Genomic DNA, 26,381 nt, shown 5'->3' with positions numbered 1-26,381 from the left:
GAAAGCCGCTTTTCAAATCAAGTACTGAAAAATACTTGTTTTGACCTAATTGCGCTATGATTTCCCCGATCTCTGGAATTGGATATCGATCGGATATAGTTACTGCGTTTAGCTTCCTATAATCTATTACAATACGATATTTCCTTTCGCCAGATGCATCAGTTTTTGGGACTACCCATACTGGTGCATTATAGGGCGAACGTGAGGGTCTTATTATGCCGTCACTTAATAATTGGTTTACCTGTTTTTCGACTTCTGACCTTAGGGAAGCTGGATATGAATAATGTTTACTATAAACTGGGGTATCTGAGTTTGTCCTAATTTCTCCTTCTACAGCTGTTGTGTATGTTAGTTTTTCATCTGGCTCTGAGAATAGATCTGTATGGTTTTTTTATTATACTATCTATGAGTCGTTTCTGACCTATGGACATGTGATCTGCTCTAACTTTGATATTGTTTACGGCTTGGGTTGCTAATTGTTTTATGTTAATTCTGTAGTTTTTATTGATGATTAGGATATCGTTCTTGACGTCGATTACTGCGTTAATCTGTCTGAGGGTGTCATTACCTAAAATTCCGTGAAAGGTTTTCAAAGTGGGAAGCAAATAAAATTTAATAGGGATATCTTTGCAGTTGAACAGGCCAAGGTGAGTATGGTGGGTGATCTTAGTCTGACCACCGACTGAATTGGCAAAAAAAGGCTTTTGATTAACTTTGGGATTTGGAACTAGATTGGATTGAATGTAATTCTGATTTGAGCCTGTGTCTATTAGAAACTTGAAGGTTTTGCCGTCCCCCGTGGTGCAATTGAAATATGGCAACGAGGAACTGTTCAACCTAAAAAAATGGATATCAGAGTTATCTATTATTTCTGAGTTGTAGTTCTGGTCTGCCTCGTAAACTTCTTCGTGGAAGTCTGCTGCTCCCTCTCGTTCATAATTCTCGTAATAATCTTGTTCTGACATTTCCACGGGATATGCAGATTCGGAAGCTTCGTTTTCTGCTACTGGATCTAATTCACCTGTAGTGACGTGGAATTGTCTCTGAAATTTATTTGGGGTCCTGACTGCATAGGCACTGGTGGGCGTTTGCCTGCTAACTCGTTAGAATGAGGTCTATTCATATAGTCGATTCTTCTCGATCGAATGGAGTGGTCTATGTCCATTGGTGTTGGTTTAGGTTCCGGTTTCGGAGCAGATGGACGAGGAGGTGAAACTTGGTATTGTCCATTTGACGAGAATTGCTGTTGATAGGGTCTGCAAGTCATTGTCTGAGGTTGCCTATGGTATTGAGGTGCAACGGGATGTGTCTGATTATTAATCGTTGGTCTATTGTTTGGTGAATAATAAAATTTGGGGTCGAAATTCTTCCATTGGTTTGGGTTTGCATTGTGGAATGGTCTTACTATGTGGGGTCTTGGAATTATTTGTCTGGGTGGCAAGGGTGGAGGTTGTTGTCTACCTTTTGGTACAAAGAGGTTTCTATTTTCTTGGTTTTCTAACAGGTTGCACAGATGGAGTGCATGGCTTAAATCCCTTGGTTCTTTTATTCCTAGGTGCCGTGGTAAATCACCATTCAAACCTCTTATGAAGATGTCTAAGGCTTTTCCGCGATAGTTATCTGTCAAGGCTTTTATGGTTTCGGCTGATTCTTCCTGTGCTCCTATTTGATTTAGGATTAGGGATAGTTGGCAGTAAATTGCTTGATAGAATTCGTTAATAGACATGCGTCCTTGGGTTAGAGAGAACATTTGGTACTCGAGAGTTTTAAGTCTCGTTTGTCGGCATAATGTGCCGTAAGACACTTTGAGATAGCTTTCCAATTCATGGGAGTGTTATACGACTCCAAAACTGTTTCAGCTTCGCCAACCACTTTAGTCCGGATAGAGAGAGTTACTATATAGTAGGTGTACGTCTGCTCTTGTCCTTCAAAAATGTTTATGATTCTGTCAACGTTCTTTTCCAAGAATTGAACGATGTTCTGTCCCCTGAGAACTCTTTAATTAATCGGCAAACGTCCGGGACTTTTACTTGGTCTTGTCCTGGTGTAGGCCTCACAAAAGGTATGTCGCTGAAGTGTTCATGTCCGTGGGCTGTAGTTTCTTGAGGAAGTACCTCCCTAATTAAGCCTCGTATGACATCTCTTAATTCGGGGCTAGTTACTGGTGTACTAGTGGCAGATGGTCTGTTTCTCGCTTGAGAGCCACTGGCTAAATCAAGATTGGACATTGCGTTTGCTAAATTGTCTGGCATGATGTTCTTAACACGATTTATCACTGACGAGATACGGGTATACAACTCGGACTGCTTTTATGGAACACCGGAATTTTAAACGAAAACTTCAAGAATTTAGAGCGAATTTGATAACTAATCAGCAAAAATATTTTGAGTTTATAATTGTTCACTTTGTTCTTTAGACTTTCTTAGAGTAAAAGAATTGGATTTCAAAATAATAGAATGCGATATTCAAGAGATGTAGAGGGTATAAAAAATGTAATAGATAATAAATGCAAAAAAAATTTTTTTTTTTTTAAATGATAAAAATAAGATGTAAAATGTAAAAGGAATGAAATTATATTTTAATTTTAATGTTAAGGTTTTCTTTATTGTTTTAAAACCAGTAGCTGGTTTCTTCCTTTTATCTTAGAGGGTCCTTTGGGAGTCGTAAGATTGGAATTTGGTTATACTGTCTTTGCAGTGCTTTTCTTTTCGTTATAGTTTTACTTTTGGTTATAACTCTTTATTTGATCTTTGTTGGATCGCTAGGTTTTTATTTTGCTGTTTAACTTAAACTTTTCTTTTTTGTTTCGAATTTAACTTTATTTTAAATTGGTTTTTCTTTCTTTTAATTTTATTTGTCACTTAATTTAAATTTTTTTTAAATTTCCTTTTTTCTTTGTTAATAATTTCTTCTTTTTTTTAAAAAATTTTCTTTTCTTCGTTTAGAATTTAACTTTACTTTGAATTTGTTTTTCTATACTTTGATTTTATTTGTCACTTAATTTCATTTTTATTCTTTTCGAATTTCTTTTCTTTCTTGATTAGTAATTTTTTCTTTAGAAACTTTTCTTAATTGCTATGCTTACAAATATAGATACATCCGGCGAATCTTTCCCGCGACGGTCGTTCAGATAACTCCTGTTCCTCCTGTTGCGGTGCGGCGTAGCGGCGTTGCAGCAGGCTACTAGGGATCCTAGTGACACTTTGGTTTTCGCGGTGGCCTGCGAACTGGTACAACAGGCTTGTCGGCGGTTAAATTGTTCTGACCAAGCTAGTCCACTTATTTCAATCGCGAAGAACTGTTATTGGATTCTTTAGGTCGCACTCGCGCTGTGGCTCTTTGAGGCACTTTTGGCGTTGTACTCGATGTGGCTGCTTGAGGCACTTGTAGGTACGCGACGCGATTGTTTTTTCTTTAGGACTTAAGCTTGGTCCCTGCTCGGGCGCCAATTAATAAATCCGTTGATTTATTCTTTTAAAAAAAAATGACCGTTTTATTCGGGAATCAAAATTAGACTAAAACTTATGACAATTATAATGAATAATTAAGACTACTGCTGCCGTTGCTGGTGTCGCTGCTGCCGCTGCTGCTGTTGTCGCTGTCGCCGCTGCCGCTGCTGCAGTTGTCGCTTGCAGCTTTGGGTGTCCAATAGCCCAATTGTCGGTCCCACGCTGGCGGTTGTTGCGCAAGGTGCCGGTCGTTGGTCCCACGACGAATGCTGGAAAGCGCTGACCAAGCGCACGTGGCAGATGTATTGCACGTGCTGTAGTCGTGCTGGAGTATTGACCAAATGCATTTTCGGTGGTTATGCAATTGGTCTGTCTGCGAATGTGCAGTTCGTAATGCCTGTTCTTAACTTATATAAATTAACAAACTGGGTAGTTTAGTTTTTTAAAAAAAAGCAAGTGTTTTTTTTATTGAAGGTTTGATTAGAACTAAATCTTAAACAATCTACATTATGTTAAGAAACCGCTGCTGCTGCTGCCGCTGCTGTTGTCGCTGCTGCCGCCGCTGTTGCCGTTGTCGCTTCCGTTGTCGCTGCCGTTGTCGCTGTAGCCGCTGGTGTCGGGTGTCCCTTGGAGTTGCGCGTGGTGCGCGCAATGCACCTTGGTTGAGGTGCTGATCCAGCGATCCCACGGATGGCCGGAAAAGTCTGGGCATTGCACTTGAGTAGTTGCGCAAGTGTTGCTAGACTAAAAGTGCCGACGCAGCGCACGTGTCGTCGGGCATGAGAAAGGTTCATGGCAACCGACTTTGTGGTGGACATAACTTTGTAGAATGTCTGGCCTTAACTCCTCCCCCTTTAAATGCGGACGTCCTCGGCCGCCATTTGAACTTGACTTTGATTTGTTGGTGGACTGTTTACTGGGTTGATGATTACTTTCGCTGCTCTTGATTTTAGAGCTCGAATTGCCAGAAGATGTAAATACCAATGTTGGTGATTGTATTTATCTTTTGGTCTTCCTTCATAAGCTGGATTTTTGCAGTGTTGTTGAAGTTGAGTTCCTTCACCATTTCCAGCGAAAAGACTTGTTCTATCTCGGTCTTGTTGCCAACGATTTGTAGCATGGGTGGTAAGGGATCAACGTGGACGTACTCTCTATTTGTATAAGAGGTTCCTTTTATTGTGATCGATGCATTTTTGGTTTGGACAAGTTAAGATCCATGCAGATGTAGTTGTTCTTGGTCAATGTTGATTGTTCCATCAAAGTCGTTCAATAAGATGATTCCGGGTAGGATTTCTTCATGTTCCGGGATGTGTTGACTATTTATTCGCAGACAATTGGGTTGTTTCATTTGCAGTGCAGCTTCGCAGGTATTGTTACTTAGGTCTATTAAATTTTCTCGTTTACATATTGACTTATCATTAATTGTTTCGCAAGTTTCTTTGATTCCAAATATTGTTTCATTACATTGAATTATTAGGTCGAACTTTATTTTATTAATTACATTTTCTTTTCTTATTGGTTTTATTAAAATTCTTTGACAAAGGTTTTCTTCTATTGTGGGCAGACTGATAATATAAAGAATGTCTTTTCCGTTTGAAGCTACTTTAATTTTTGCGAATTCAAGTAATTCCTCTATATTTATGAACAAATTGTTAGAATTTTTCACTAACTTTTCAATGAATTGAATTTCGATAGTTGATAGTAGAATGGAAGTTATTGTATTTGTCTTAGCCCAATTAATTGCATAAATCATATTTGTAAGTTCTTCTTTAAAAATTTTCAATTTGTATTTTAGAGTTTCTATTTCGATATTATTGTTTGATTGACTTTCTTTTGTTAATTTTAGTATTGCATTTGTGCTTTCTCGGATTTCTTTAATTTTGTCGCTAAAAAGTCTGTTTATTACTACTTGCTTATTATTATTTTCTAATTGTTCATTCATTTTATTTAGGATGATCTCATGATCATAGTGGTCTGGGCTTCCGGCTAACCATTTCCAGGCGGAGCCGAGCATATTTATTGACCTTCGTGTTCTTATGTTATTTGGTCTTAACCTATTTAAATCGTCTCTTATTTGATTTAATTCGAGAGTAATGAATGGGGTGAGGTGATTCGGAAGAGATGAGTTGATGGAGTTTTCAAGTATTTGTAATGCTTCTTCATATTTTTGAATGTTGAAGACGTGTATTATTTTGAATGAGCTGCTCTGAATAGCTGCGGGCCCAATTTTGATGGTCACTAGTTGTGAATTGGTGTAATCTAAAATTGACGCCGCGCCGAGGCATGACGGTAAAAATAACAATCTGTAAATATGAATTAATTTTTTAAATTATTTTTGTGAACTATCTTTCCTGATTTCGTTTTTATTGTAGAGTTTCTATTTTCGGCTACTATTACTTTTTTATATCTGGGTGTAGTTTTAGATCCTAGTCTCTTGTTGATTTTTACGTAGACCTCTTCACCTGGGTCGTATGACTTGGGCGTTTCTTTATTTTTGTTGTGGTAATTTAAATCTGATGTTTGTTTTTTCTGAATTTTGGGTCTAATTTCTTCTCTCTTTTTTTCTAATGATTCTGGGCTATCCGGGATGTTACTTCTAAAAAATATTTCAATGGGTTTTTCTTTCACAACTGAGTGAATGGTTTGATTGTATTCCTGAACTGCTTTGAATAATAAGTCTGAAAATATAAGTTCCTCGAAGTCTTTTTTGAGACATCTCATAATTTCTGTTAACGTGGAGTGAAATCGTTCTACTTGTCCATTGCTGGTTGAAGAGTATGGGGGTGTCGTGTAGACTGAAATATTGAGTTGATTCTCTAACATAAACTTTATGGCTGCTGAATTTAGAGCTCTTTCATTATCCATTACTACTCCTTTAGGAATTCCGAAAGCTATTAGCATTTCTCTTAATGGAATCATTATGTCTTCAGATGCTCTAGATTGGGCATATTTGGAAAATTTGTCGAGACCTGTCAAAATACTCTGTTTTTCTGTAATGTAAATAGCTGTCCAGGATATTGTGGGATAGGAGATGCTTGAATTTCTCCTTTAGGTGGGTGCCTATCGTATTTAGCCTCTTTACATGTTAAGCATGTTTTAACTATTGCGTTAACTTTTTTCTGCAATTGTGGGAAAAAATATTACTTTAAAATTTGATCTTTATTTTCTTTAGCATTGCGATGTGCTCTTTTGTGTTCTGAAGCTATCAAATCATTTTGTTTGGATTCAGAGGTTTCGTCTAGTACTTGGTTTTGGGTGAATCTAATTTTGTATGAGCTGAAGTGTAATGGGTAGATATTTTGAATTTTCCCCATTATATTTTCGGAAGTGAATATTCCGTTTAATAATTTCGAGTCTAACCTGGCCTTAATGATTTCTATCAAATCAGCTTCGGTGTATTCAGGTCTTGATACAATGTGTTTATGGAAACCGGGAAATGGAATTTCAAATTTGTACGAGAGTGTATCATTGATATGGAGAATTAGTTGATTTTTAAAAACGTTAATCGGACTTTCTACTGAGTAGATGAGATTGTGGGACGAGCTTTCGTCGCTATGAATTGTTGATGAAGACGATAGGGTGTTGACTTCATTTCTTACAGGGATTCTAGATAATGCGTCTGCTACCACATTAGATGTACCTGGTTTATATTTTAACTCGTAGTTAAATTCTTCCAGATAGCTTTTCCAACGTTTAAGCTTTCCGTTATGATTCTTGTTGCTCAATGCGAAAGTAAGGGGTTGGTGGTCTGTGTAAATTATTACTTTTGCGGAACCGTAGAGGTATGTTCTTAAACTTTGTAAAGCCCATACGATAGCCAACATTTCCTTTTCGTTTGTTGTATAGTTCTCTTCTGTCTTTGACAGGGTGCGAGATATGAACGTAATTGGTCTACTTTCTTGCTCAAGCACTGCTCCAATTGCAAAATTTGACGCATCTGTGATCAGATGGAAGTCTTTCGCAAAGTTTGGATAGCTTAACATAACGTCAGCTGAGCTAAGTGTATTTTTGAGCTTACTGAAAGCTTCGACCGCTTCGTTATCTAAATGAATCTTTACTTTTTCTGATGTTTTCGTCGAAGCTCTACCGGGTTCTCCCCTAAGTAATCGTGTGAGTGGTTTTGCCAATTTAGCATAATCCCTTATGAATCGTCGATAGTAACCTGAAAGGCCTAAGAATGATATGAGTTCTTTGAGAGAAGTAGGAGTAGGGAATTCGGAAATTGCTTTTACTTTTTTCTGAATTAGTTTTTACGCCTTTGTCTGAAATTGTAAAGCCTAAGAAATTGACTTCTTTCTTGAAAAATTCGCATTTGTCTATTTGAACCTTCATGTTAGCGCTCTGAAGTGTTGCAAACACTTGTTCTAGATGATGAGCATGTTCGTTTTCGGTTTTACTAAACACGATAATGTCATCAATGTAGACGTAACAGATTTTTCCAACATGATCTCTCAGAATGTCGTCTAGAGCTCTTTGGAATATTGAAGGTGAGTTTTTCAAGCTAAAAGGGAGTCTAGTGAATTCGTACTTTCCTCCATTGTTTTGTGGTTGTATATGTAAAGGATGTTTTCTATTTTACTTAGGTTAAGTTCACTATCGTTCGAGGTTTTTTATGATTCTGATTTTTTCGTTAACTGTTTTATGCAACCTTTCTATATCTGCTATCCCGGTTTTAGCGGTATTCAACTGAAACTCCACACCCTCGCTATCCAACCATCTTTTGAGTGCCAAGCTTAAGAATTTACCATCTCGATCGGCCTTAAGTAACCTAGGTTTACCTAGGTGGTTAAAAATTCTCATTAATGCATTTTTGCATTCCAGCCAATCTTTAGTGGCTATTCGCTCTAGTGTGGCGAATTTTGAGTAAACATCCATACAACTGAGATAATCTTGACCCTCGGAAGAATAGATGTCTATGACGAACTTATCACGACAGTGTTCTATTTCTGGGGTTATTTTAAGGGGCATACCGGTTTTTCGATGTTCTGACTTCGCTAGATTACATATGTGGCATTCGTTTATAATGTTTTGTATGAGTAACTGGCTATTTGGGAAGTAATAGGTTTCTTTAAAGAGCTTATTTGTTTTCTGAATTTTGGGGTGCAGAAGTTTTTCGTGCGTTGTTAGAACTAATTCCTTGAATTGGACGTATGTTGGTATGTTTTTGAGAAGGATGAGGCTACGGGAAATTTTTGTGTATTTGGGATTGATTATTTCGCGGTAAGCGCTTTGGATAATTTCAAAATCTGCATCGCTGCCTATGTAGATACAGTTGGTTTTTGAACAAAAATGGTCCATTAAGTAAGTTTTTGCTGCCTCCAGTGTCATTTCTTTCTATTTGATATGGGTGATTTGTTTTTTTAAAATAGGTCTCGTGTTGGATGTTATCGTGACCTTTAGTAAATATGACCTGTCTTGGGTGATAGTTTATAGGTTTTTCGGATAGACTTATTAAATCACTACTGTCTTCTTCGGCGCTATGCTGTGTAGCCTGGCTAAAGAAAGCTTCTTCTATTGATATTCTGGAGAGGGCATCAGCCACATAGTTCTCTTTTCCTTTGATATACTTGATATCGAAATCGTATTCAGCCTAATTTTCCATCTTAAAGATTTTGAATTTGGTTCTTTTAGTTTATGTAAGCAACATAATGGTTGGTGATCGGAAGCTATCTCAAAATGTCTTCCCAGTAAATAATGTCAGTAGGTTTCTGTAGCCCAGACAATTGCCAATAATTCCTTTTCCATAGCACTATAATTTACTTCGTGTTCATTGAGTGTCCTACTAATATAGCTAACCGGATGTCCTTCCTGTGAGAGAACAGCTCCTAGAGCTACATTCCTGGCGTCTGTAGTTAGTATGAATTTTCTATCGAAATTGGGTATTTTTAGGACTGGATCTTCTGAGATTAGGAATTTAAGTTTTTGGAATGCTTCGACATAATTTTTTTCTTTTGTGTCAATTCTTGACCCTTTTTTAAGACATCTTGTCAGGGGTTTTGCTATATCAGCGAAGTTAGGTATAAACTTTCTATAATAACCTGTCAGGCCCAAGAAAGCTTTGATTTCTTTTGGTTTTGTTGGCTAAGGGTATTTTACTATAGCTTTGATTTTATCGGGATTAGGTTTTATTCCATCTTTAGTGATAATGTGCCGAGGAAGTTGGTTTCTTTTCGTAAGAATTCACACTTGTCTAACTGTAGTTTGAGGTTTGCTTAAGATAGTTTTTCAAAGACTGCCTTTAGTGACTGTAAATGTTCTTCGAGAGAAGTTGAAAATATTATTATATCGTCTAGGTAAACGAGGCAATTTTTGTTTAGAAGCGGACGAAGGAGATTGTTCATACATCGTTGGAATGTGGCTGGGGCGTTTTTTTTGCCCGAATGGCATACGAGTACATTCGTGTCGTCGTAATGGTGCTGCAACGGCCATTGTGCGGTTGTCTCTTAGATTGCAACTTCTTGGTTTACTTTCACTTATTTATTTATTTTTATTTACTTATTAATGGTTTATGTTTTATGTGTGTTTCGGTTAAACTTCTTGGATTACCTTCACTTATTTACTTTTATTTACTTATTTATATATTGGTTTGTGTTGTTGCGCGCTTAGCTATCTCACCAACTTTAGAACAATCTTTACGGATTTATTATTCTGGCTAGTTCTAAGGCGTCTTCTTAACTTTTAGTTAAGTTGTTTATTTGTGTTCACTTTCACAAAACTGATTTCACGGTTACCGTTGCGAAAGTTCTTTAACGGATGATAAATTATAGAATTGGTAAATCGAGCTATCGCATCAATAATTATATCATCCTACCGGCTGCGCCACTTAAGTAGAGTCGAATAAATGACCGGGCAAAATAGCCTAAGGTCAACGCCGAATATAACAAAGTTTTTTAAATTAACACACGAGAGCGAATTTTAATATGCGTGTTCTTTATTGGAATATCAGCTTAAGACTAATCGTACAAGTTTTTAGTAGTAAGAGTTAATGGCTCTTGCTGTCTATGCGGCACGTGTACAATTTGTGCTTACGCATGTGCAGAATATGCTTATTAATTATTATGCGACTTGCTATTTTTTTATGCAATTGATTTCGAAATATGGAATGCGACTGCTATGGGGGCTTTGACCGGTATGTGACATACATAATATGCCTGCCTAGTAGTACATTTCTACTGGGTATGTTACATATGTTACTATATATCTCCTGAGTACACATGAATAATTGCGCGAATTACAATATATGAGTATATTGTTTTGTTCAAAGAGTAGAGATGTTATGATTAAGAATAAACAAGTAAGAAAGCTACAGTCGAGTGTGCTCGACTGTGAGATACCAGCTACCCATTTTGAATAAAAGCAATATATTTTGCGGTATTATTCTCAAAACATACCAATTACACTACAAAAATACTAAAAATATATTTTGGGATATTATTATAAAAAAAATATACCAAAAATATACTAACTAACTAACTAACTAACTAAAAATACAAAAAAAAATACACCAAATGGTATATTTGGTATATTGTATTTAATAAATGCTAGTGAAGTCGTGTTTTTGAACCACGAGCGAAGGTTCGCTCTAGTGGACGTTTATTTTCCGAATCATTCGTTACATTTGTTCTTAAACTTAAGTAAACTATTTGAGACGCTGCTAAGTCGCTGCTTCGTTGAAGAAGTGGCGGCAGCGCTGCTTATTATACATTAGTATTATTTAATATATAATTATATATATATATGTACTATATAGAGGATCATGTGTTATGCACAGACAGCGGTCAGTGGCCGACGTTTATGCTGACGCGGCTTTTGATGTGCCGGCTGCAGTTCAGGTGACATCATATTGCAGTGCACTTGAACTGCGCTGGGCATTTGTTGTTTTGTTTATATTAAAGTGTCAATGCACTATTTATGTATTTCGGGCAGCAACAGAGAGTTGCTGCTTCCGTATTTAATGTTACTCTGGTTACAGTGTAACTTCGATATATGTGCATACCACAAATTAACAAAACGTTAAGTTTGTTTTTAAAAATAAAGCGATTGCTTTATTCAGCTACAAAAATGGAACTAACTTATAACAATTATAATTCTTATAATGAAAACTCGCTGCCACTACCGCTGCTGCCGTCGCTGCTGACGATCCCGCGTTGGCGCTGGTTGCGCAAGTATCCCACGATCGATATTCTGCTGACACAGGGCATGTGGCGGAAGTATCACAGATGGCATGTAGCGGATGTGTTGCATACTTTGCAGAGCTTGCTGAATTGGTTGAGTGCATTTCGGGTGTCAATGCACTTAGACACATTTTGACGTGTTACCATTGTTGTTAACTTATATATGAATATCTTATGTATGGGTTATTAGCGGGAAGAATGTGTTATGCGTGTTCTTTGTCATATACGTATGAGTGCGACGGTTAGCGCGGGAGGTCGAATTATGGTATCCAGTTGAGAGATGAGTAGAAGTATTATGGAATCCAAGTATTCAGTTGAGAGATGAGCATAAGTATTTATGGAATTCAATTATGTTGTGCGAGATTTGAAGAAAAGAGGACCACACTTCTTGACGGTCAAATGTATAATAATGTCTTTATTAATTTCAAACTAAGAACTAAGTTATAGAATAAAGAATGAAAGCTATACGAACTGCACTGCTATCGAGCAAAAAGGTTTCGCACGATTTTACAATGTTTTTTACATATATACATTTTTAATGTAGATATTCTTAAAATTGTTTTCAATAAAACTTCGTTGTTTCCTGCACTCTATGTAACTTCTAACTTCGTCCTGCCAATGTGCGAGGGTATTTCTATGTTTACTAGCGATGTTGACTTAACATGTTGACTTGACATGTTAACTTACTTAGTACTGATAAGGCTTGGAGTATTTCATGGGTCAGTGTGTCAAACAAATAGCTTAAGTATTGTATCTTTTGATCTGAAATTGCTCAGAAATCGTTTTCCATATGTGTTAGGTCAATGATATGGATTAATTATTATTAATTAAAATCGTGTGTGCATCGGTTTAGTTTGATATTTCTTGTAGTTCATTTTCATTTAGGAGAAGCGAGTTTATCACGTCAGATTTGGCTCATTATATAGAGTTAAAGCATAAAGGCATCAGGCCTATTAGTAAATAATTAATGTATTATAATAATCTAAAATTAAACGAAATTAAAAATTGTTCATAATAAATATTGTAAAAAAACGAAATTTAATTTAAGCTAGTAAGTAATACAAATTGTAAAATAGACTAATTATATTTAAGAATACAATAAATATGAAATATAAATATAATAAATATGAATGAAAAAAACTGAATTTTAACAAACATTAACTTTGGTCACATTAATATTTGCTGACGAGTAAATGGCGGCGATAAATTCTACCAACCTTAAAAATAAAGGGAACAATTAGGCTCGTATATCCGTTTCCTGGCCTAAACAACTCCCGAACTATTATTATGGACTTTGCAAGAGGATAATGCGGGAATCCATGCAACTGGTAAGAACTTGGATGCAGTACAACAAATTGATACCTTCGTAGTCTTTGAATATGTCATACGAATATTTGGAATTTAAAGCTGTAGAAATGCTCAAATGTTATCCAAAAACTTGGGACTATGCATTAATACGAGTTAATACGTAGTTTACTTAGTAAGCAGTAAGTCAGGACAGTCAAAAAAGTGAAATGGTTTTATTTGCTTTATTGGATTTTAAATTAAATACCAACAGAAAATCTGCTTAAAATAAGGCTATGAACGGAAAACGTTTACTGTAAATATTACACATAAAATTCAAGAGTATAGACAAAACTTGAATGTAGCTATTCTTTGTAGGTAATTTACGAATTAATTATTCTATTTGTAGTTGATGTTATTGGTGGTGATTATAAGCAGATAAGCAGTTAACAAAAAAACATTAAGTGCGTTTATAATTGACGCATTATTTATTCTACTTGTGTTTGATATTTGATATACTAACTCATGAGCCGATGGGAGGCATTATAAAAAGAATTTCACAATATACGACTAGTGTAGAAGTGAACAACTACTCTGTCGATAATGTTCAATCCTAAATCGGATGAGCACTCAAATTTTTACATGCCATTTCAATGTATTTGGCTAAAATTAAATGGCTCTTGGCCATTGGAATATGACTCGAAAAATGGCGCAATACGTCGAAAAAACTTCTTTCGCAAGGCCTATTCGTGTTGGTCGTGGTATGTGATTGTTTCAGTGGGAATAACAATCAGCTTCCAGACATCGTTTTTAATAGACCACTTTGGAGACATTATAATGCTTACCGAGAATTGTTGTACTACTTTAATGGGTGTTCTAAATTTTGTTCGTTTACTACACTTGCGTCTCAATCAGAACCAGCTTCGAGAATTAGTTCAAGAATTTGTCAGTCATATATGGATACCAGAGTAAGTAAATGGAAAAATTAAATTGATTTACTTAAAGCTGTGTGTTTTATTCTAAAAAGTGTTTCATTTATTCTTGTCCGTATATTCGTCTACATAAATAATTCAAATTTAATAGAAATAATGATAAAATGAGGTGCAGCTCAAATTCGTTAGTTGACCTTATAAAGTTCATGGCTTATTACATATTGAATGGTATTTTATTATACCAAATTCACTTTATTTTCATTTTATGGTAGTCTTAAAGCTGGTATTTATACACAGGCTTATCAATTTTCAGTAATCTCAACTAGTAACAGTAAATCTCAACTAATTACATATTTTATGGTATTTTATAATACCAAATTCATTTTGCTTTCAGTATATTATAGTATTCTATCTGGTTTTACATGATTAATTGACAGGTTTACCAATTTCTAAGTCATTGGCTTATGATGTATTTTATGGTATTTTATAATACCAAAATCATTTTGCTTTCAGTATATAATAGTATACAAGCTGGTTTTGCATTATTAATGCACGGTTCAACATTTTTTAGGTAACTACAACTAGGTTTATGACGTATTTTTAGTATTTTATTTATACTAAATTCACTTTAATTTCAGTAGCAATATAATAGCTGCTTTCACATCATTAATACACAGGTTAACAAATTCCATTAAAATCATCCTAGCTGTATATATGCACATAAATAGCTAAAAAATATATTTTGTTGTTGCGATTATTATCTCACATTAGCAACAAAAGTGTTCACATTACTAAGGAGTGTCGAAAACGAATGATTACTTTTCGGGTAATGACAATGCTGCTATCCTGTCTCATACTTATGTATTGCATTCTCCCATTGGTTCAACTTTTTTTCGGATTTCGGCATGAACGCCGAAGACAAACCATTCCCTTACAAAATGGGATTTCCATACAATCCATATAGAAATTGGATGAGTTATGCGGCAACCTATTTGTTTACATCATATGCGGGCATTTGTGTGGTTACGACACTTTTTGCTGAGGACTCTCTATTTGGATTCTTTATAACGTACACTTGCGGACAATTTCGCTTACTTCATGAACGCGTCGAAGTTTTAATAGTCATGACAAAGGCAAACTCATCGAACAACTCTGATATTACCAAATTACAGCGAAAACAAACTTTAGAATTGCATTCCTGTGCAAGGCAGCATAACAAAATAATTCGGTAAGTTTTATTTACAATCTTTCCAAAGGAATCTTGATTGTTTATGTTTGTTAATAGTAAAAGGGGGTATTTCTTTAAATCTTAAAATAAGTAGGTGAGAATATAACATGTAAAAGGAGGCATCTCCAACTCCATATATATATAATCTGTCCGTATGAACAGCGAGATCTCAGAGACTATAAGATATAAAGATAGATAGATATAATATTTTTGAGAGCACTTTTTATTTTTCTAGATTTTTGTTCTAATGATTTCTGTAATTTGGTTTTGATTAGATAAAATTGTTAAAAGCGGTTGCTACCTTTGGATAATAATTGCTTGGCTTGCTAATATAGTATATATTTTGAAAATACATATACCAAAAAGTACTGTAATATAACGATGTCTATATTTAGTATATTAGTGTATCGATATAGCCTTCGGTACATTATAGTATTTTTGGCTATATTAGTATCTCACAAGTGAAATTAATGGTCTTAAATATGCAATTATTTATCTGGTATGTTCGAATCATGAAATTGTTTAAACATTACATTACACGATAAGGCAATTAAAACGGGAAAATCGTATTGGATGTGTGTGAAGATAATAATATATACATATATAGTTGGTTACTAAATACTATAATCTATCGCAAATGAAGACGCTACTCCGATATATTTTGCATCCGAGCAATAAAATATATCTCATTAAATTAGCAAAAACAGCCAGCGTAAATCTACGCTAGGTTATAAATTAATTTATAATAATAAATAAATAAAAAATTTCATTAAAAATTATTTAATTATAAATGTATTTAAAATTTGTAGTTTTGCTAAACGATTGGAAGATTTCTTTAGCCCAATTCTACTTATTAATCTTATCATCTCGGCGCTTCTTATATGCATGGTGGGATTTCAGCTGGTGACTGTAAGTTTTTGCATTTCAAGCGTTTTATAATATTTGAGTTGCATTTTCTTTTCATAGAGTAAATACATGTTTATTGGAGACTATATGAAGTTCATTATTTATATATCCTCGGCAATATCTCAGTTGTATATCATTTGTAAAAATGGGGATTTACTAATACAACACGTAAGTAATAAAAAAAATATTTCGATATTTTGTAATGAATCTCGTCGATAAATTTGAGTTTGTACAATGTATTTGTATTTAATATAATATAAATATAATTACTTGAATCAATTTTATACTGTAAAATAAAAGCGAACAAGTCGTACTTCTTAATAGTTAATTAATTAACTAATAACACTTGTATCTTAGTTTTTCTTAAGTTTTTGATCATTTAATAATCATGAAATTTTTTTCATGACACTCTGAAAACTAGTCGACTATCACTGCCTGGCATCTGTACAATTGCGATTGGGACGGCGTGCAAAATAAAGATAACACTATATGTGCCTACACGAACTCAGAATTTCGAACGAATTTGCAATTTATGATAATGTGTAGTCAGAAACCAGTGCGGATAACAACTTTTAAGTTTTCCACATTATCGCTTCAAAGTTTTACTGCGGTATGTTTGAAATAATTTAATGAAATTGTGATGTTAATTTCACTTTTTCAGATTCTGAGCACATCAATGAGCTATTTCACATTACTGCGATCACTTTTGGATGATAACAAAGCGTAAGGCTTCGATTTCTTAGTGATGATATTTGTGAAACCCAAAAGGATTATCATATCTAACAATAAAAGAAGAAACTATTTTAATGAATTAATTTAATTACACTTCACATCAATATGTACGATCTATTAAGTTCAAACAGTGCAAATCTTTGCTTTTATATTTAAAAAATGTATGCAAATATTTTTGTGGCATACTTTGAGGCTGCAGCAATTCGAATTGAACGGACGGTTGAGTTGTTCGAAATTCGAAAACAGACGACACTCGGGGTTTCTGTCCCCGCTATTATATTGCATTTTGCATTGCTCTCTGACAGTTTGTTCTCAGTGACTCTACAGCTGTATATAGTGATTATGTACATAATGATTGTGATGGATATGTTAATTAATTAGCTTATGTAAATATTTTATTTGGCAATTTTGCAATAGTAGGCACTATTGGCACTTTCCTTGCGGTCACGGTTCTTTTAAGTTTCTGTTATTACTTTATTTTTCAAGGACTACATTCTCATTAAAAATAATTTCGAATAGTAAATATTTATTATTTTTTGGTATACAAAAATCGTTGTTTTACAAAACGGCAACCGCTTAATACACGTCCACCGGCAATTATTGAATGAAAATGAACAGAGTGACATAATAATTCAGATGTCATCAATTGTTCTAGATTATCAGCAGATAATTAGGTATATATTACAGTTATGCTTATGTCGATGGAGTCATGGACAGAGACGTTCTGTTAGTAGTCGTGCTTAGCGGGCCCACGCACGTGCGCATCTCTAATAACAGGAACAACAAGGGCAGGGCGCTGCTGGTTGGTTGATCGAACTTGAGCTGTTGTTGCTGTAATAGCGGTGCTTTTTGTTGTTGCCTTGCCCACGTTGTGGCTGCATTCACGCTTGCTGCTGCTGTTATCACATGGACGCACACACACACACACACATACATACGCAGGGCAGGCGTAGAAGCGAGCGCGCACACAGAGCAAAGCGTAGAAAGAGAGAGACAATAACACTGAGTGATAGTCACGTGTGTGTTGCCGCCACTTACACGCATTCACACACACACCCATACAGACACGAAGAGACTCGCAGAAAGCGATGCTTAACAGTAACAGAGCGTTAGCCAGCCAGTATTACCGCATTAACAGAGAGCAAAAGCAAAAGCAAAAGCATTAGCAGCAGCAACAGCAGCAGCAGCAGCCAGCAGCTGTCGTCGCAGCGACAGCAACAGCAACAGCAATGTACATATGTATGTATGCAATCGTGTGTATTCATACATACATACATACGTATACACATGGCTATAGAGTGGGCTGGGCTGGTCGTGGCCGACGACGCGACGGCCACTGTTATAAAATAGCTCTACTCTCGCATAGAATTTGTCATTCGGCGACAATTTCTAAGCACCCAAAGACGTTTATATACGTCCCGGCGCTCAACAACAGTAACAGTAACAGTTACAGTAAACAACAGTACACAGAGCCTTTTTAAGAATTCAGTTCTGAGGAAGCAGTCCTTGCCGGAACCTCAGTAGTAAAGTGCGCGCATTTTCAAGTGAAATTCTCAATTTTCAAATCTCAAAAGTCATTCAGTCAATCACAGTCAATATGCCTTTCGCAAGTGAACAAATGCAATCGGTGGCCAGCCAGCAATTGTCCAAATCGGACACGATTAAGCTGCGCAACAAGCACATTGGGTTAGTATTATAGTAAATTAATTAATTAAGTAATACTTTTGCATCCACATATTCACCAAGTTAATCATGCATTCAATACACTTTACTGTCGGTCTGTTATGCTGCAGTTGCAGTTGCACTTGCAGCTGCAGTTTCTGTTATGCTGTGTGTGACCTTCCGTCAAGCGGTTTCGCTGTCAAGGTCAACAAAGCGGCATCCCCCAAAACAGTCATCAGCTGCCGCATGCCACATGCCACATGCCGCAAGAGCGAAGCAAAGCGTTTGCTTGCCAACAGCACAAGTTTTGTTGTTTGTTGTTTTTTTGGCCGTCGCGCCACTCGCGAATTTGCCGAAAGTAGCCGCATTTATTTTTGGCCTTTATCGATTTGATATTTCTCGCTCAGCGTTCAACAGCGTCGTCAACAAACGCTAAATGCACACAAAGACACACCTACATAAATAACATTGTGTAGTATAGTATATTCTATTTCATTTATTTACTTGCCTATTTCAAATGTGTGCTAAATAGAACGAAATGAAAAGTTTCGCCATAAATCATCTCGTAAATGTTTATGGCCAAGGGGCTAAGAGACGCCAAAAGAGTTGCAACAGCAGACAGTTGCATAGACTATTATCCCCCATCATCATAACCACTATTTGATATTGTTATCATTATCACACTACGCTAGGCCCCGACATGTTACCATCGCATGATGCCGTTACAACGACGTCATAACGATCAACTTTGTTGCACCGACGATAAGTGCATTGCACTGCGTCGTACTCAACAGCATTTATTTGTGCATTCATAATAATCATGCATACTCGTAACATGATCACATTTCGCTTTTCGCATTTTCGCATATTCACCATGATTTAGCTTAATTTAAGTTCATTTCTTTTATGGGAGAAACACACAAAAACCACAGATTTGTTCTTCTTTTTTTTATTTCAAATTGCACTTCAAATTCTAAAATCCTGCACCAACCAACCAACCAACCAACCAAAAAAAAAAAAACACGCAAAAATGACAAATTTATAGACAAGCCTGCCAACTCTTCTATCGATCTGATCCATTGAAAATAGTTCGCGGACAGGGTCAGTACATGTTTGATGAGGAGGGCACGCGTTATCTGGACTGCATCAATAATGTGGCACATGGTAAGTTCCAGCACACTTTACTTTAAAGTAATATATTCTCCTAAGTAGTATATATAATCGCGACTTGACAAAGATTCATCTTTTGTTTTTTTTGTGTGTTTTGTGGGCGGCTCAACCGGGGCCCGATGAAATAATGGGCTCGTCACTCAGACAGGCCCGGGTCCACAGAAACACAAAAATAATCGCCAATCATAACAATATAATAATTTAATATAAACGCTGATATATACACCAAAAACCAAAAAAGTTGCCCCTCGCTTAGTTACAAATGTTCCGCGGGGATGTTTGGAATAGGAACCGTGTTGATGACGATGATGAATATGATATACACTACAATGTGTGTGTTTGAATTTCATAATTGTGCTTTTGTGTGACCAAAACTGCGTGGCCAAGTTCAAGGTTGCCCCCACGCGGACCATGGCCGCGGCAGGCCCAGACATCGGCGGCATGTTCAGGCCCCGATTGAGCAATGTTTTTTTTTGTTTTATTTTTTTGTTGTATTTCGATTTAATTCGAGTGGATGGCTGGCTGGCTGGCTGGCTGGGCTAGCTGGGCTGGCGCAAAAACTGACTCAGCCTTATCACACACGTCGTTTGGGTCTCTGTGCTGTGCTGGGCCGGGGCCGGCCTACGTATCGTATACGTATTATTAGATGCTGGCCGCTTACGCCAGCTCACTCGCTTGCTCGCTCATTTCGGGCCCCGACACACGGCAATGCCGCCAGCCAGTCACCCAGATGTGTGGTGTGATTAACATAGATACACTTTCTCGCTCTGACGTCGTCGCGGGGGGTGACAATAATAACATTAGCAATAACAATAACATCAGCAATAACAAATAATAACTGAGATTGACGTGAGCGCGCAATTCGCCAATTTTGCAAATTGAGTAACCTCAATCTCTCTCAAGCGACTGTGCCCCCTTTTTTTGTTCTTTATTTTGATTTTGATTTATTTTTAAACGGAAATTTCCATTAAGATTTCCCACAACAACATTATGTAAGTGTCAGCGCCGTGTCAATCGCACTGTTACGCATAACATTCTGTTAGCCCAACAGTCGAATGCACTGCTCTGTTATTACAGCCAGCAAGCCAGCTGTTGCTGTTAATGTTAATGTTAGCTGTTAACTGTTGCTGTTGCTGTTACTAGGTTACAGCCTTGAATGGAAAATTTTCAATTTCATTGGGAAGAACAGCAAATATTGAGACAAAATTAGCATAAAGCGCGAAATAAGCATTAATAGGGCACGTAATAACGGTTCGGGCTGCTGATAACAGATGTTCCCAACGTTGTCCGATAAGCGCGTTGTCCCAGTACATCAACTATTTATAGCGACTATTTTCGGGCTGTACTAAAATTATATTAGTAGCCGCTGATAAGGGCGCATAGCAAAGGGGACAACACAATCAATTGCATTGAATGCAATTGCAATTGCAATTTCAATTTCCACAACGCATATTGCCAACTCAGTCCGTCCAATCTAATCGAACGAATTCAAACGAATGCAGCTTACAAATTGTGTCATCAGTTGTTTGTTTGCCGTTAAAAATAACTTGACAAATCTATTAGATATGGCTTAACAGTCGAGGCTATTCATACTCGTATTCAAAAGACACAGGTTGCAAACGTGATACGAGTTCGACAAGCAAACTACAATTCTCGCACTTCCATTTCAAACGTGATAAGCTGAGCGAGCAACGTGTGCACGTGTTGCTGCAACAACCACAGCAGAAGGCGGGCATTAACAATTTATTATTGTTTATTATGAAACGTCGTGCGTTGTTTGATCTCGTGCTACTTTTCAACGACAACGACAACGACGACAGACTATCCGAGGCGAGCATTCTACTAGTAGTTCTGCTTATCAGCAATCGCTGGCCTGGAACTGGCTGCTCGCTGGCAACATGTGAACGTCTCGTGCCGAGTGGAAATGTACTTGAGATAACAACAACAAGCAAATCGCTACGCACTTTGTCCAATTGTCCAGCTAACTGACCGTCCAGCTGTCCGGCTGTCTGTGCTCATAGTCTACTTTCAATATTTGCTCAAGTCTAACAAACTGAGCAATCAGCTGGCGTCCGTTGCGAGTGGAAAATTCTGTGCAAGATAATGTGAAAAACACTCCGCCTCCCATTCAATGAAAACGCGGTCAGACGCGCACATTGACAAAAAAAAAACATACACATCTATATAAACCAAAGAAAAACACAATCATAGATAATAATAATGTGCGAAGATGTTGCGAAAAGCCAAACAACAGTGCTTGGCGAATTTTTTTACACACGTCAGCAAAATATTGAAACTCAAAACAAGCTGATAACGAACAAGTCAATCACTTAGGCTATGTTGTTTAATCGCTATTTTTAGGTGCATCATAATAACAAGGACAACAACTGTATCAAAAACAAAAATATGTACATCAAAATATCAATCTTTTAGATTGTTTTTTGTAAATCAATTTAAAATTTATGCGTAGAAGCAGGATTCAGAATTATTAAATTATTTAAAAATTTGATGTCATTGCCTTTTAGAACTGATTTGTTGTTTTCACCAATTTTAGATGTTTTCGAATTACATTTAAATAATTTGAAAAGCCAGTTATGGATACATAGAAAATATCTACCGACTCTTATAATTTTTTTTATACTTTTTATTTATTGGATCTTCTTTTTGACTGGGAATAACAATAGGTGATCAAATAGTACAATGAACTTTAACTTTTATAGATAAACATTAATTGAATTAATTTAACTAAATTTAATCAATCAGCAAACCAATTTCACTCTCTATGTTTACCCCGAATTGTGTAGCAGAGTGTGAGTGTGCGAGACGTGCGGCGCAATCACAAGCTTTAGCTAAACAGTCGTACGCCTAAAAATAAGCACACGTCGCACTGATCGAGATTCACGTGATTTGGCAGTGTGTGGGCGAGTGCAAGGCGAGCTGTCGAGCCAGTCAGTCAGCCAGCCAGTCAGCCAGCCAGATGTCGGTCCAGATTCGACCGGACTATGTAGTACTATCCCATCCATAATACACTGAGTATATATAGTATATTCGATCAGAGTATTTTTGTTATCAAACGTTTGCGCATCAACGCCAACGATGCCCGTGGATGAGCACGAGGATGGGAAGGGGGAAGGGGAGGGTGAGGGTGAGGGGGTAGTAGGAGGCATGACAAGTGAGCGCGTTCATAAGACAGGCCCGGGTCCAAAATGCTATTCTCAGGCCCCGACACCAGCAGCGATGCATGCGATAAAAACGAACCCGCGGGGCCGGATTTATTCTCTACAGTGCTGCTAAAGATTACGCTCACTCCTCTAGTTTATACATATTTGCTTTTTCTTTTTTTGGGGGTTTTGCCCTCAACTCTCAGTGTCGAGAATCACGTGAAACACACGCGATGCCGTTTGTTCAATTGCCAATGTCCACAAAAATTTGTTGTTTGTTTGTTTGCCTCTTTGCTGTTGATAACACGTGCTCAGACAGCCCGCCACTTGACCATGACGAAATCTATTTCAGTCCTCACCCCAAAAACAAAAGAAACTACTGCTGATAAACGGAGAATCGTGTTGGGTAACAGCACGTGAATATTTTGTTGCCATGGCCTCAACTTAGCGGCTATCGAATGAATCAGAGATATGAAATCTATTCTGTTTTCTTTTTTTTTTCATTTTTGCACCTTTTTGCTAAAATAAATATTTACAAGCATAGCTGGAGCCATGTGGAATTTTTGATTAAAAAGCCTCAACTCATATGCCACATTTAGCTGTATGATATTATAACAATGTCTGTTTTCAAAGTTTCCCAAAATTGTAAAGGCAATAAATATAGTTTAATCAAATAGACATAAGATTGGTTATCAAATATATTCCTGAGTTGTTTTGAGTGCAAAGGAAAGGGATGAAAAGTTCCTGAGTTGTTTTGAGTACAAAGGAAAGCAAAGGAACGTTAAGCGAAAGAAAGGGAAATTTATGGAAAGGTATGGAAAGGGAAAGCAAGGGCAGGAAGGGAAAGGAAGAGAAAGGAAGGGAATGGAAGGGTAGAGAAAGGAAAAGAAAGGAAGGGAATGGAAGGGTAGATGTTGTCTTTTTAATCACACTTCCGCTCTAACTACACTTCTTCTTTTGCTTCTGCTTGTAGTGGGTCATTGCCATCCTGAAGTGGTGCGCGCTGGAGCCCTCCAGATGGCCACCATCTCGACAAACAATCGCTTCCTGCACGATGAGCTGGTGCAGTGCGCCAAGACCTTGACCAGCAAGATGCCATCGCCGCTCTCCGTTTGCTTCTTTGTCAACTCCGGCTCGGAGGCCAACGATTTGGCGCTGCGTCTGGCACGCAACTACACCAAGCGTCAGGATGTGATCACACTCGACCAGTAAGTCGACAAACACAATGCAAATGCCAGGCAGAGTTGCTTTAATTCTCATCTCTCTCTCTCTATTTACAGTGCCTACCACGGTCACTTGCAGTCCGTAATGGAGATCTCGCCGTATAAATTCAATCAGCCCGGCGGCGAGAAGAAACCGGACTATGTGCATGTGGCTCCCTGTCCCGACATCTATGGCGGCCAGTACACGGACAAGGAGTTCCCCAACGCCGATCTTGGACTGCTCTACGCACAGCCCATTGCGGACATTTGCGAGCGCCAGATGGCAAAGGGTGAGGGCGTTGCAGCCTTCATTGCCGAGAGCCTGCAGAGCTGTGGCGGACAAATATTGCCGCCCGCCGGCTACTTCCAGCGTGTGTACGACGCCGTGCATCAGGCTGGAGGCGTGTGCATCGCCGACGAGGTGCAGGTGGGCTTTGGCCGTGTGGGCAGCCACTATTGGGCATTTGAGACACAGAACGTGGTGCCCGACATTGTGTGCGTGGCCAAGCCGATGGGCAACGGTCATCCGGTGGGCGCTGTGGTGACCACGCCAGAGATTGCGCAGGCATTCCATGCCACGGGCGTGGCCTATTTCAATACGTACGGCGGCAATCCGGTGTCGTGCGCCATTGCCAATGCGGTGATGCGGATCATCGATGAGGAGGGACTGCAGCAGAATGCCCATCAGCTGGGCGATTATCTGCTGCGCGAGTGCAGCCAGCTGAAGCAGGAGTTCGATTGCGTTGGCGATGTGCGTGGCCTCGGCTTGTTTGTGGGCATTGAGTTGGTCACCGATCGCGATGCACGCATTCCGGACACTAAGGGCGCCCATTGGGTCGTCAATCGCATGAAGCAACTGCACAAGGTGCTCGTCTCCAGCGATGGGCCCAACGACAATGTGATCAAGCTAAAGCCACCCATGTGCTTCAATCTGGAGAACGCCGATGAGTTCCTGCTTGCGTTCCGCGAATGCCTCACCACGCTCACCCAGGAGCAGTTGCAGCAGGCTCGTGTTGCCGATGCCGCAGCCACAGCTGCTCTCACCACAAACGGTGTCATTGCCACTGCGGCTGATACGCTGGCGAACAAGACGAAAATGTTTGAGCGACAGGATCGTCTCATCAAGTCCGTTTGAGTGTGACTTACTCCCGCGGCATCTGCATCTGCATCAACATCAACATCCACATCTCCCCTCACGCTTCACCTGTCCTAGAGCTGGCTGGCGACGGCGACAAATTCACAAAAGATATTTATGTTTTTTTTTGAATAGACTTAGTGCCATGTCCTAGTTTGTAGTCAACCTTTAGCAATATCTACGTTTTTTTTGCGCTCTACTTCTAGTATCTAGAAACGTAGACCAACATTTGTATACATATTTGCATGCTAATTATTACTATTGTTATACATTATATTATACATATTTTTTTGTCACGTTTTTGTTGTTTTTGTTAAATTATAATGCAAAACAAACAATTACAAATATATGCAAATACTTTTTACTATACATCAACAATGATTTTTATTTTATTATGAAGTTCCAATACTAGCAATGCTCAAAGCACTATAAAGACAATGCCACAATAAACACAATACAAGTACAAAGTACTAAAGACAAAAATACATATACATATACATATATTATATTTGTAACACAAGTAAAATCAAATATTATATAAATTGTTGCAGGGTGTCAATACGAAAATATTCTAAAAAGTAGACAACAAATTAATCAAAGCTTTAATAAAAAATAGAAAACTGTCACCAACCCTGCTAATTATGAGTGTCGATATTTATTTGCGGATGGGAGAATTTAATGAAGATATCAGGTAAAACAATTAATAACGCTACAATCCACTATGGGGCATTTTCCATTTTAGCTGGCATTTAGGCGTTTTTGAAAAGTGTTCCAATTAGATAAATGTTAATGTCAATGCATTAACAGAACATCAAACTGTTATGGCTCATACCAACAACATGTATATCTAACTGCTCTTTTGAGCATAACAGCTGTAAAGTCAGCTGTTGCATCCGAAAGCACGCGCGCTAAGTTTGCATATTTTTTTCAGTGAACTTTGTTATTCATTTATTTATGTTGAAAGCTATTAATAAAAAAAAGAAGTCATGGATAATAATTTCGCTTGTTTGTACTATATGTTAAATGTAAATATTTCATCAAATTGTGTGTGTTTATACTAATATTTTGTAATTTTTTAAAAGCTTTTAAAGCTGGATTTTGAAAAACTATTTTCAACTTTGGAAAGGATTTTGAAAATGAAGTTAGCATAAGTAAGCAATAACTTCAACTGTATGTTGTTGTATAATCAATTCTTAATACATCAATAGTTATCTTTTTCTGCATTTTTCCGCACAATTGGCGCAATTCCCATGTTTTCCAACACCGATGTTTTCTGAATAGATGTTCTGAAGCAATGTTTTGTGAATAACTTCCATGTTTTTGATCCGATCGGCACACAAATTTGC

General features: G+C 37.5%; 2 protein-coding genes across 2 annotated transcripts; both read left to right on the top strand.

The window, feature by feature from the left end:
• The first annotated feature begins 13,510 nt into the window (after positions 1-13,510).
• Positions 13,511-16,756, top strand: LOC132796200 (odorant receptor 13a). The gene is given in 7 exon segments (XM_060807282.1): positions 13,511-13,875; positions 14,611-14,737; positions 14,739-15,067; positions 15,877-15,976; positions 16,034-16,141; positions 16,395-16,583; positions 16,635-16,756. Coding segments are annotated over 7 exon segments (1,284 nt in total). The 3' UTR covers positions 16,701-16,756.
• Positions 16,757-18,066: 1,310 nt separating this feature from the next.
• LOC132795961 (alanine--glyoxylate aminotransferase 2-like) lies at positions 18,067-25,158 on the top strand. Its single transcript, XM_060806941.1, has 4 exons — positions 18,067-18,391; positions 19,413-19,531; positions 23,672-23,906; positions 23,979-25,158. Exons 1-4 carry the CDS (start codon positions 18,303-18,305, stop codon positions 25,033-25,035), a joined length of 1,500 nt encoding a protein of 499 aa, XP_060662924.1. The 5' UTR covers positions 18,067-18,302; the 3' UTR covers positions 25,036-25,158.
• Positions 25,159-26,381: the final 1,223 nt, after the last annotated feature.

This window comes from Drosophila nasuta, chromosome X (genome assembly GCF_023558535.2).
Source record: "Drosophila nasuta strain 15112-1781.00 chromosome X, ASM2355853v1, whole genome shotgun sequence".
NCBI lineage: Eukaryota > Metazoa > Arthropoda > Insecta > Diptera > Drosophilidae > Drosophila > Drosophila nasuta.
The sequence above is the reverse complement of the archived record's forward strand: the minus strand, read 5'-3'. Positions and strand labels throughout refer to the sequence as shown.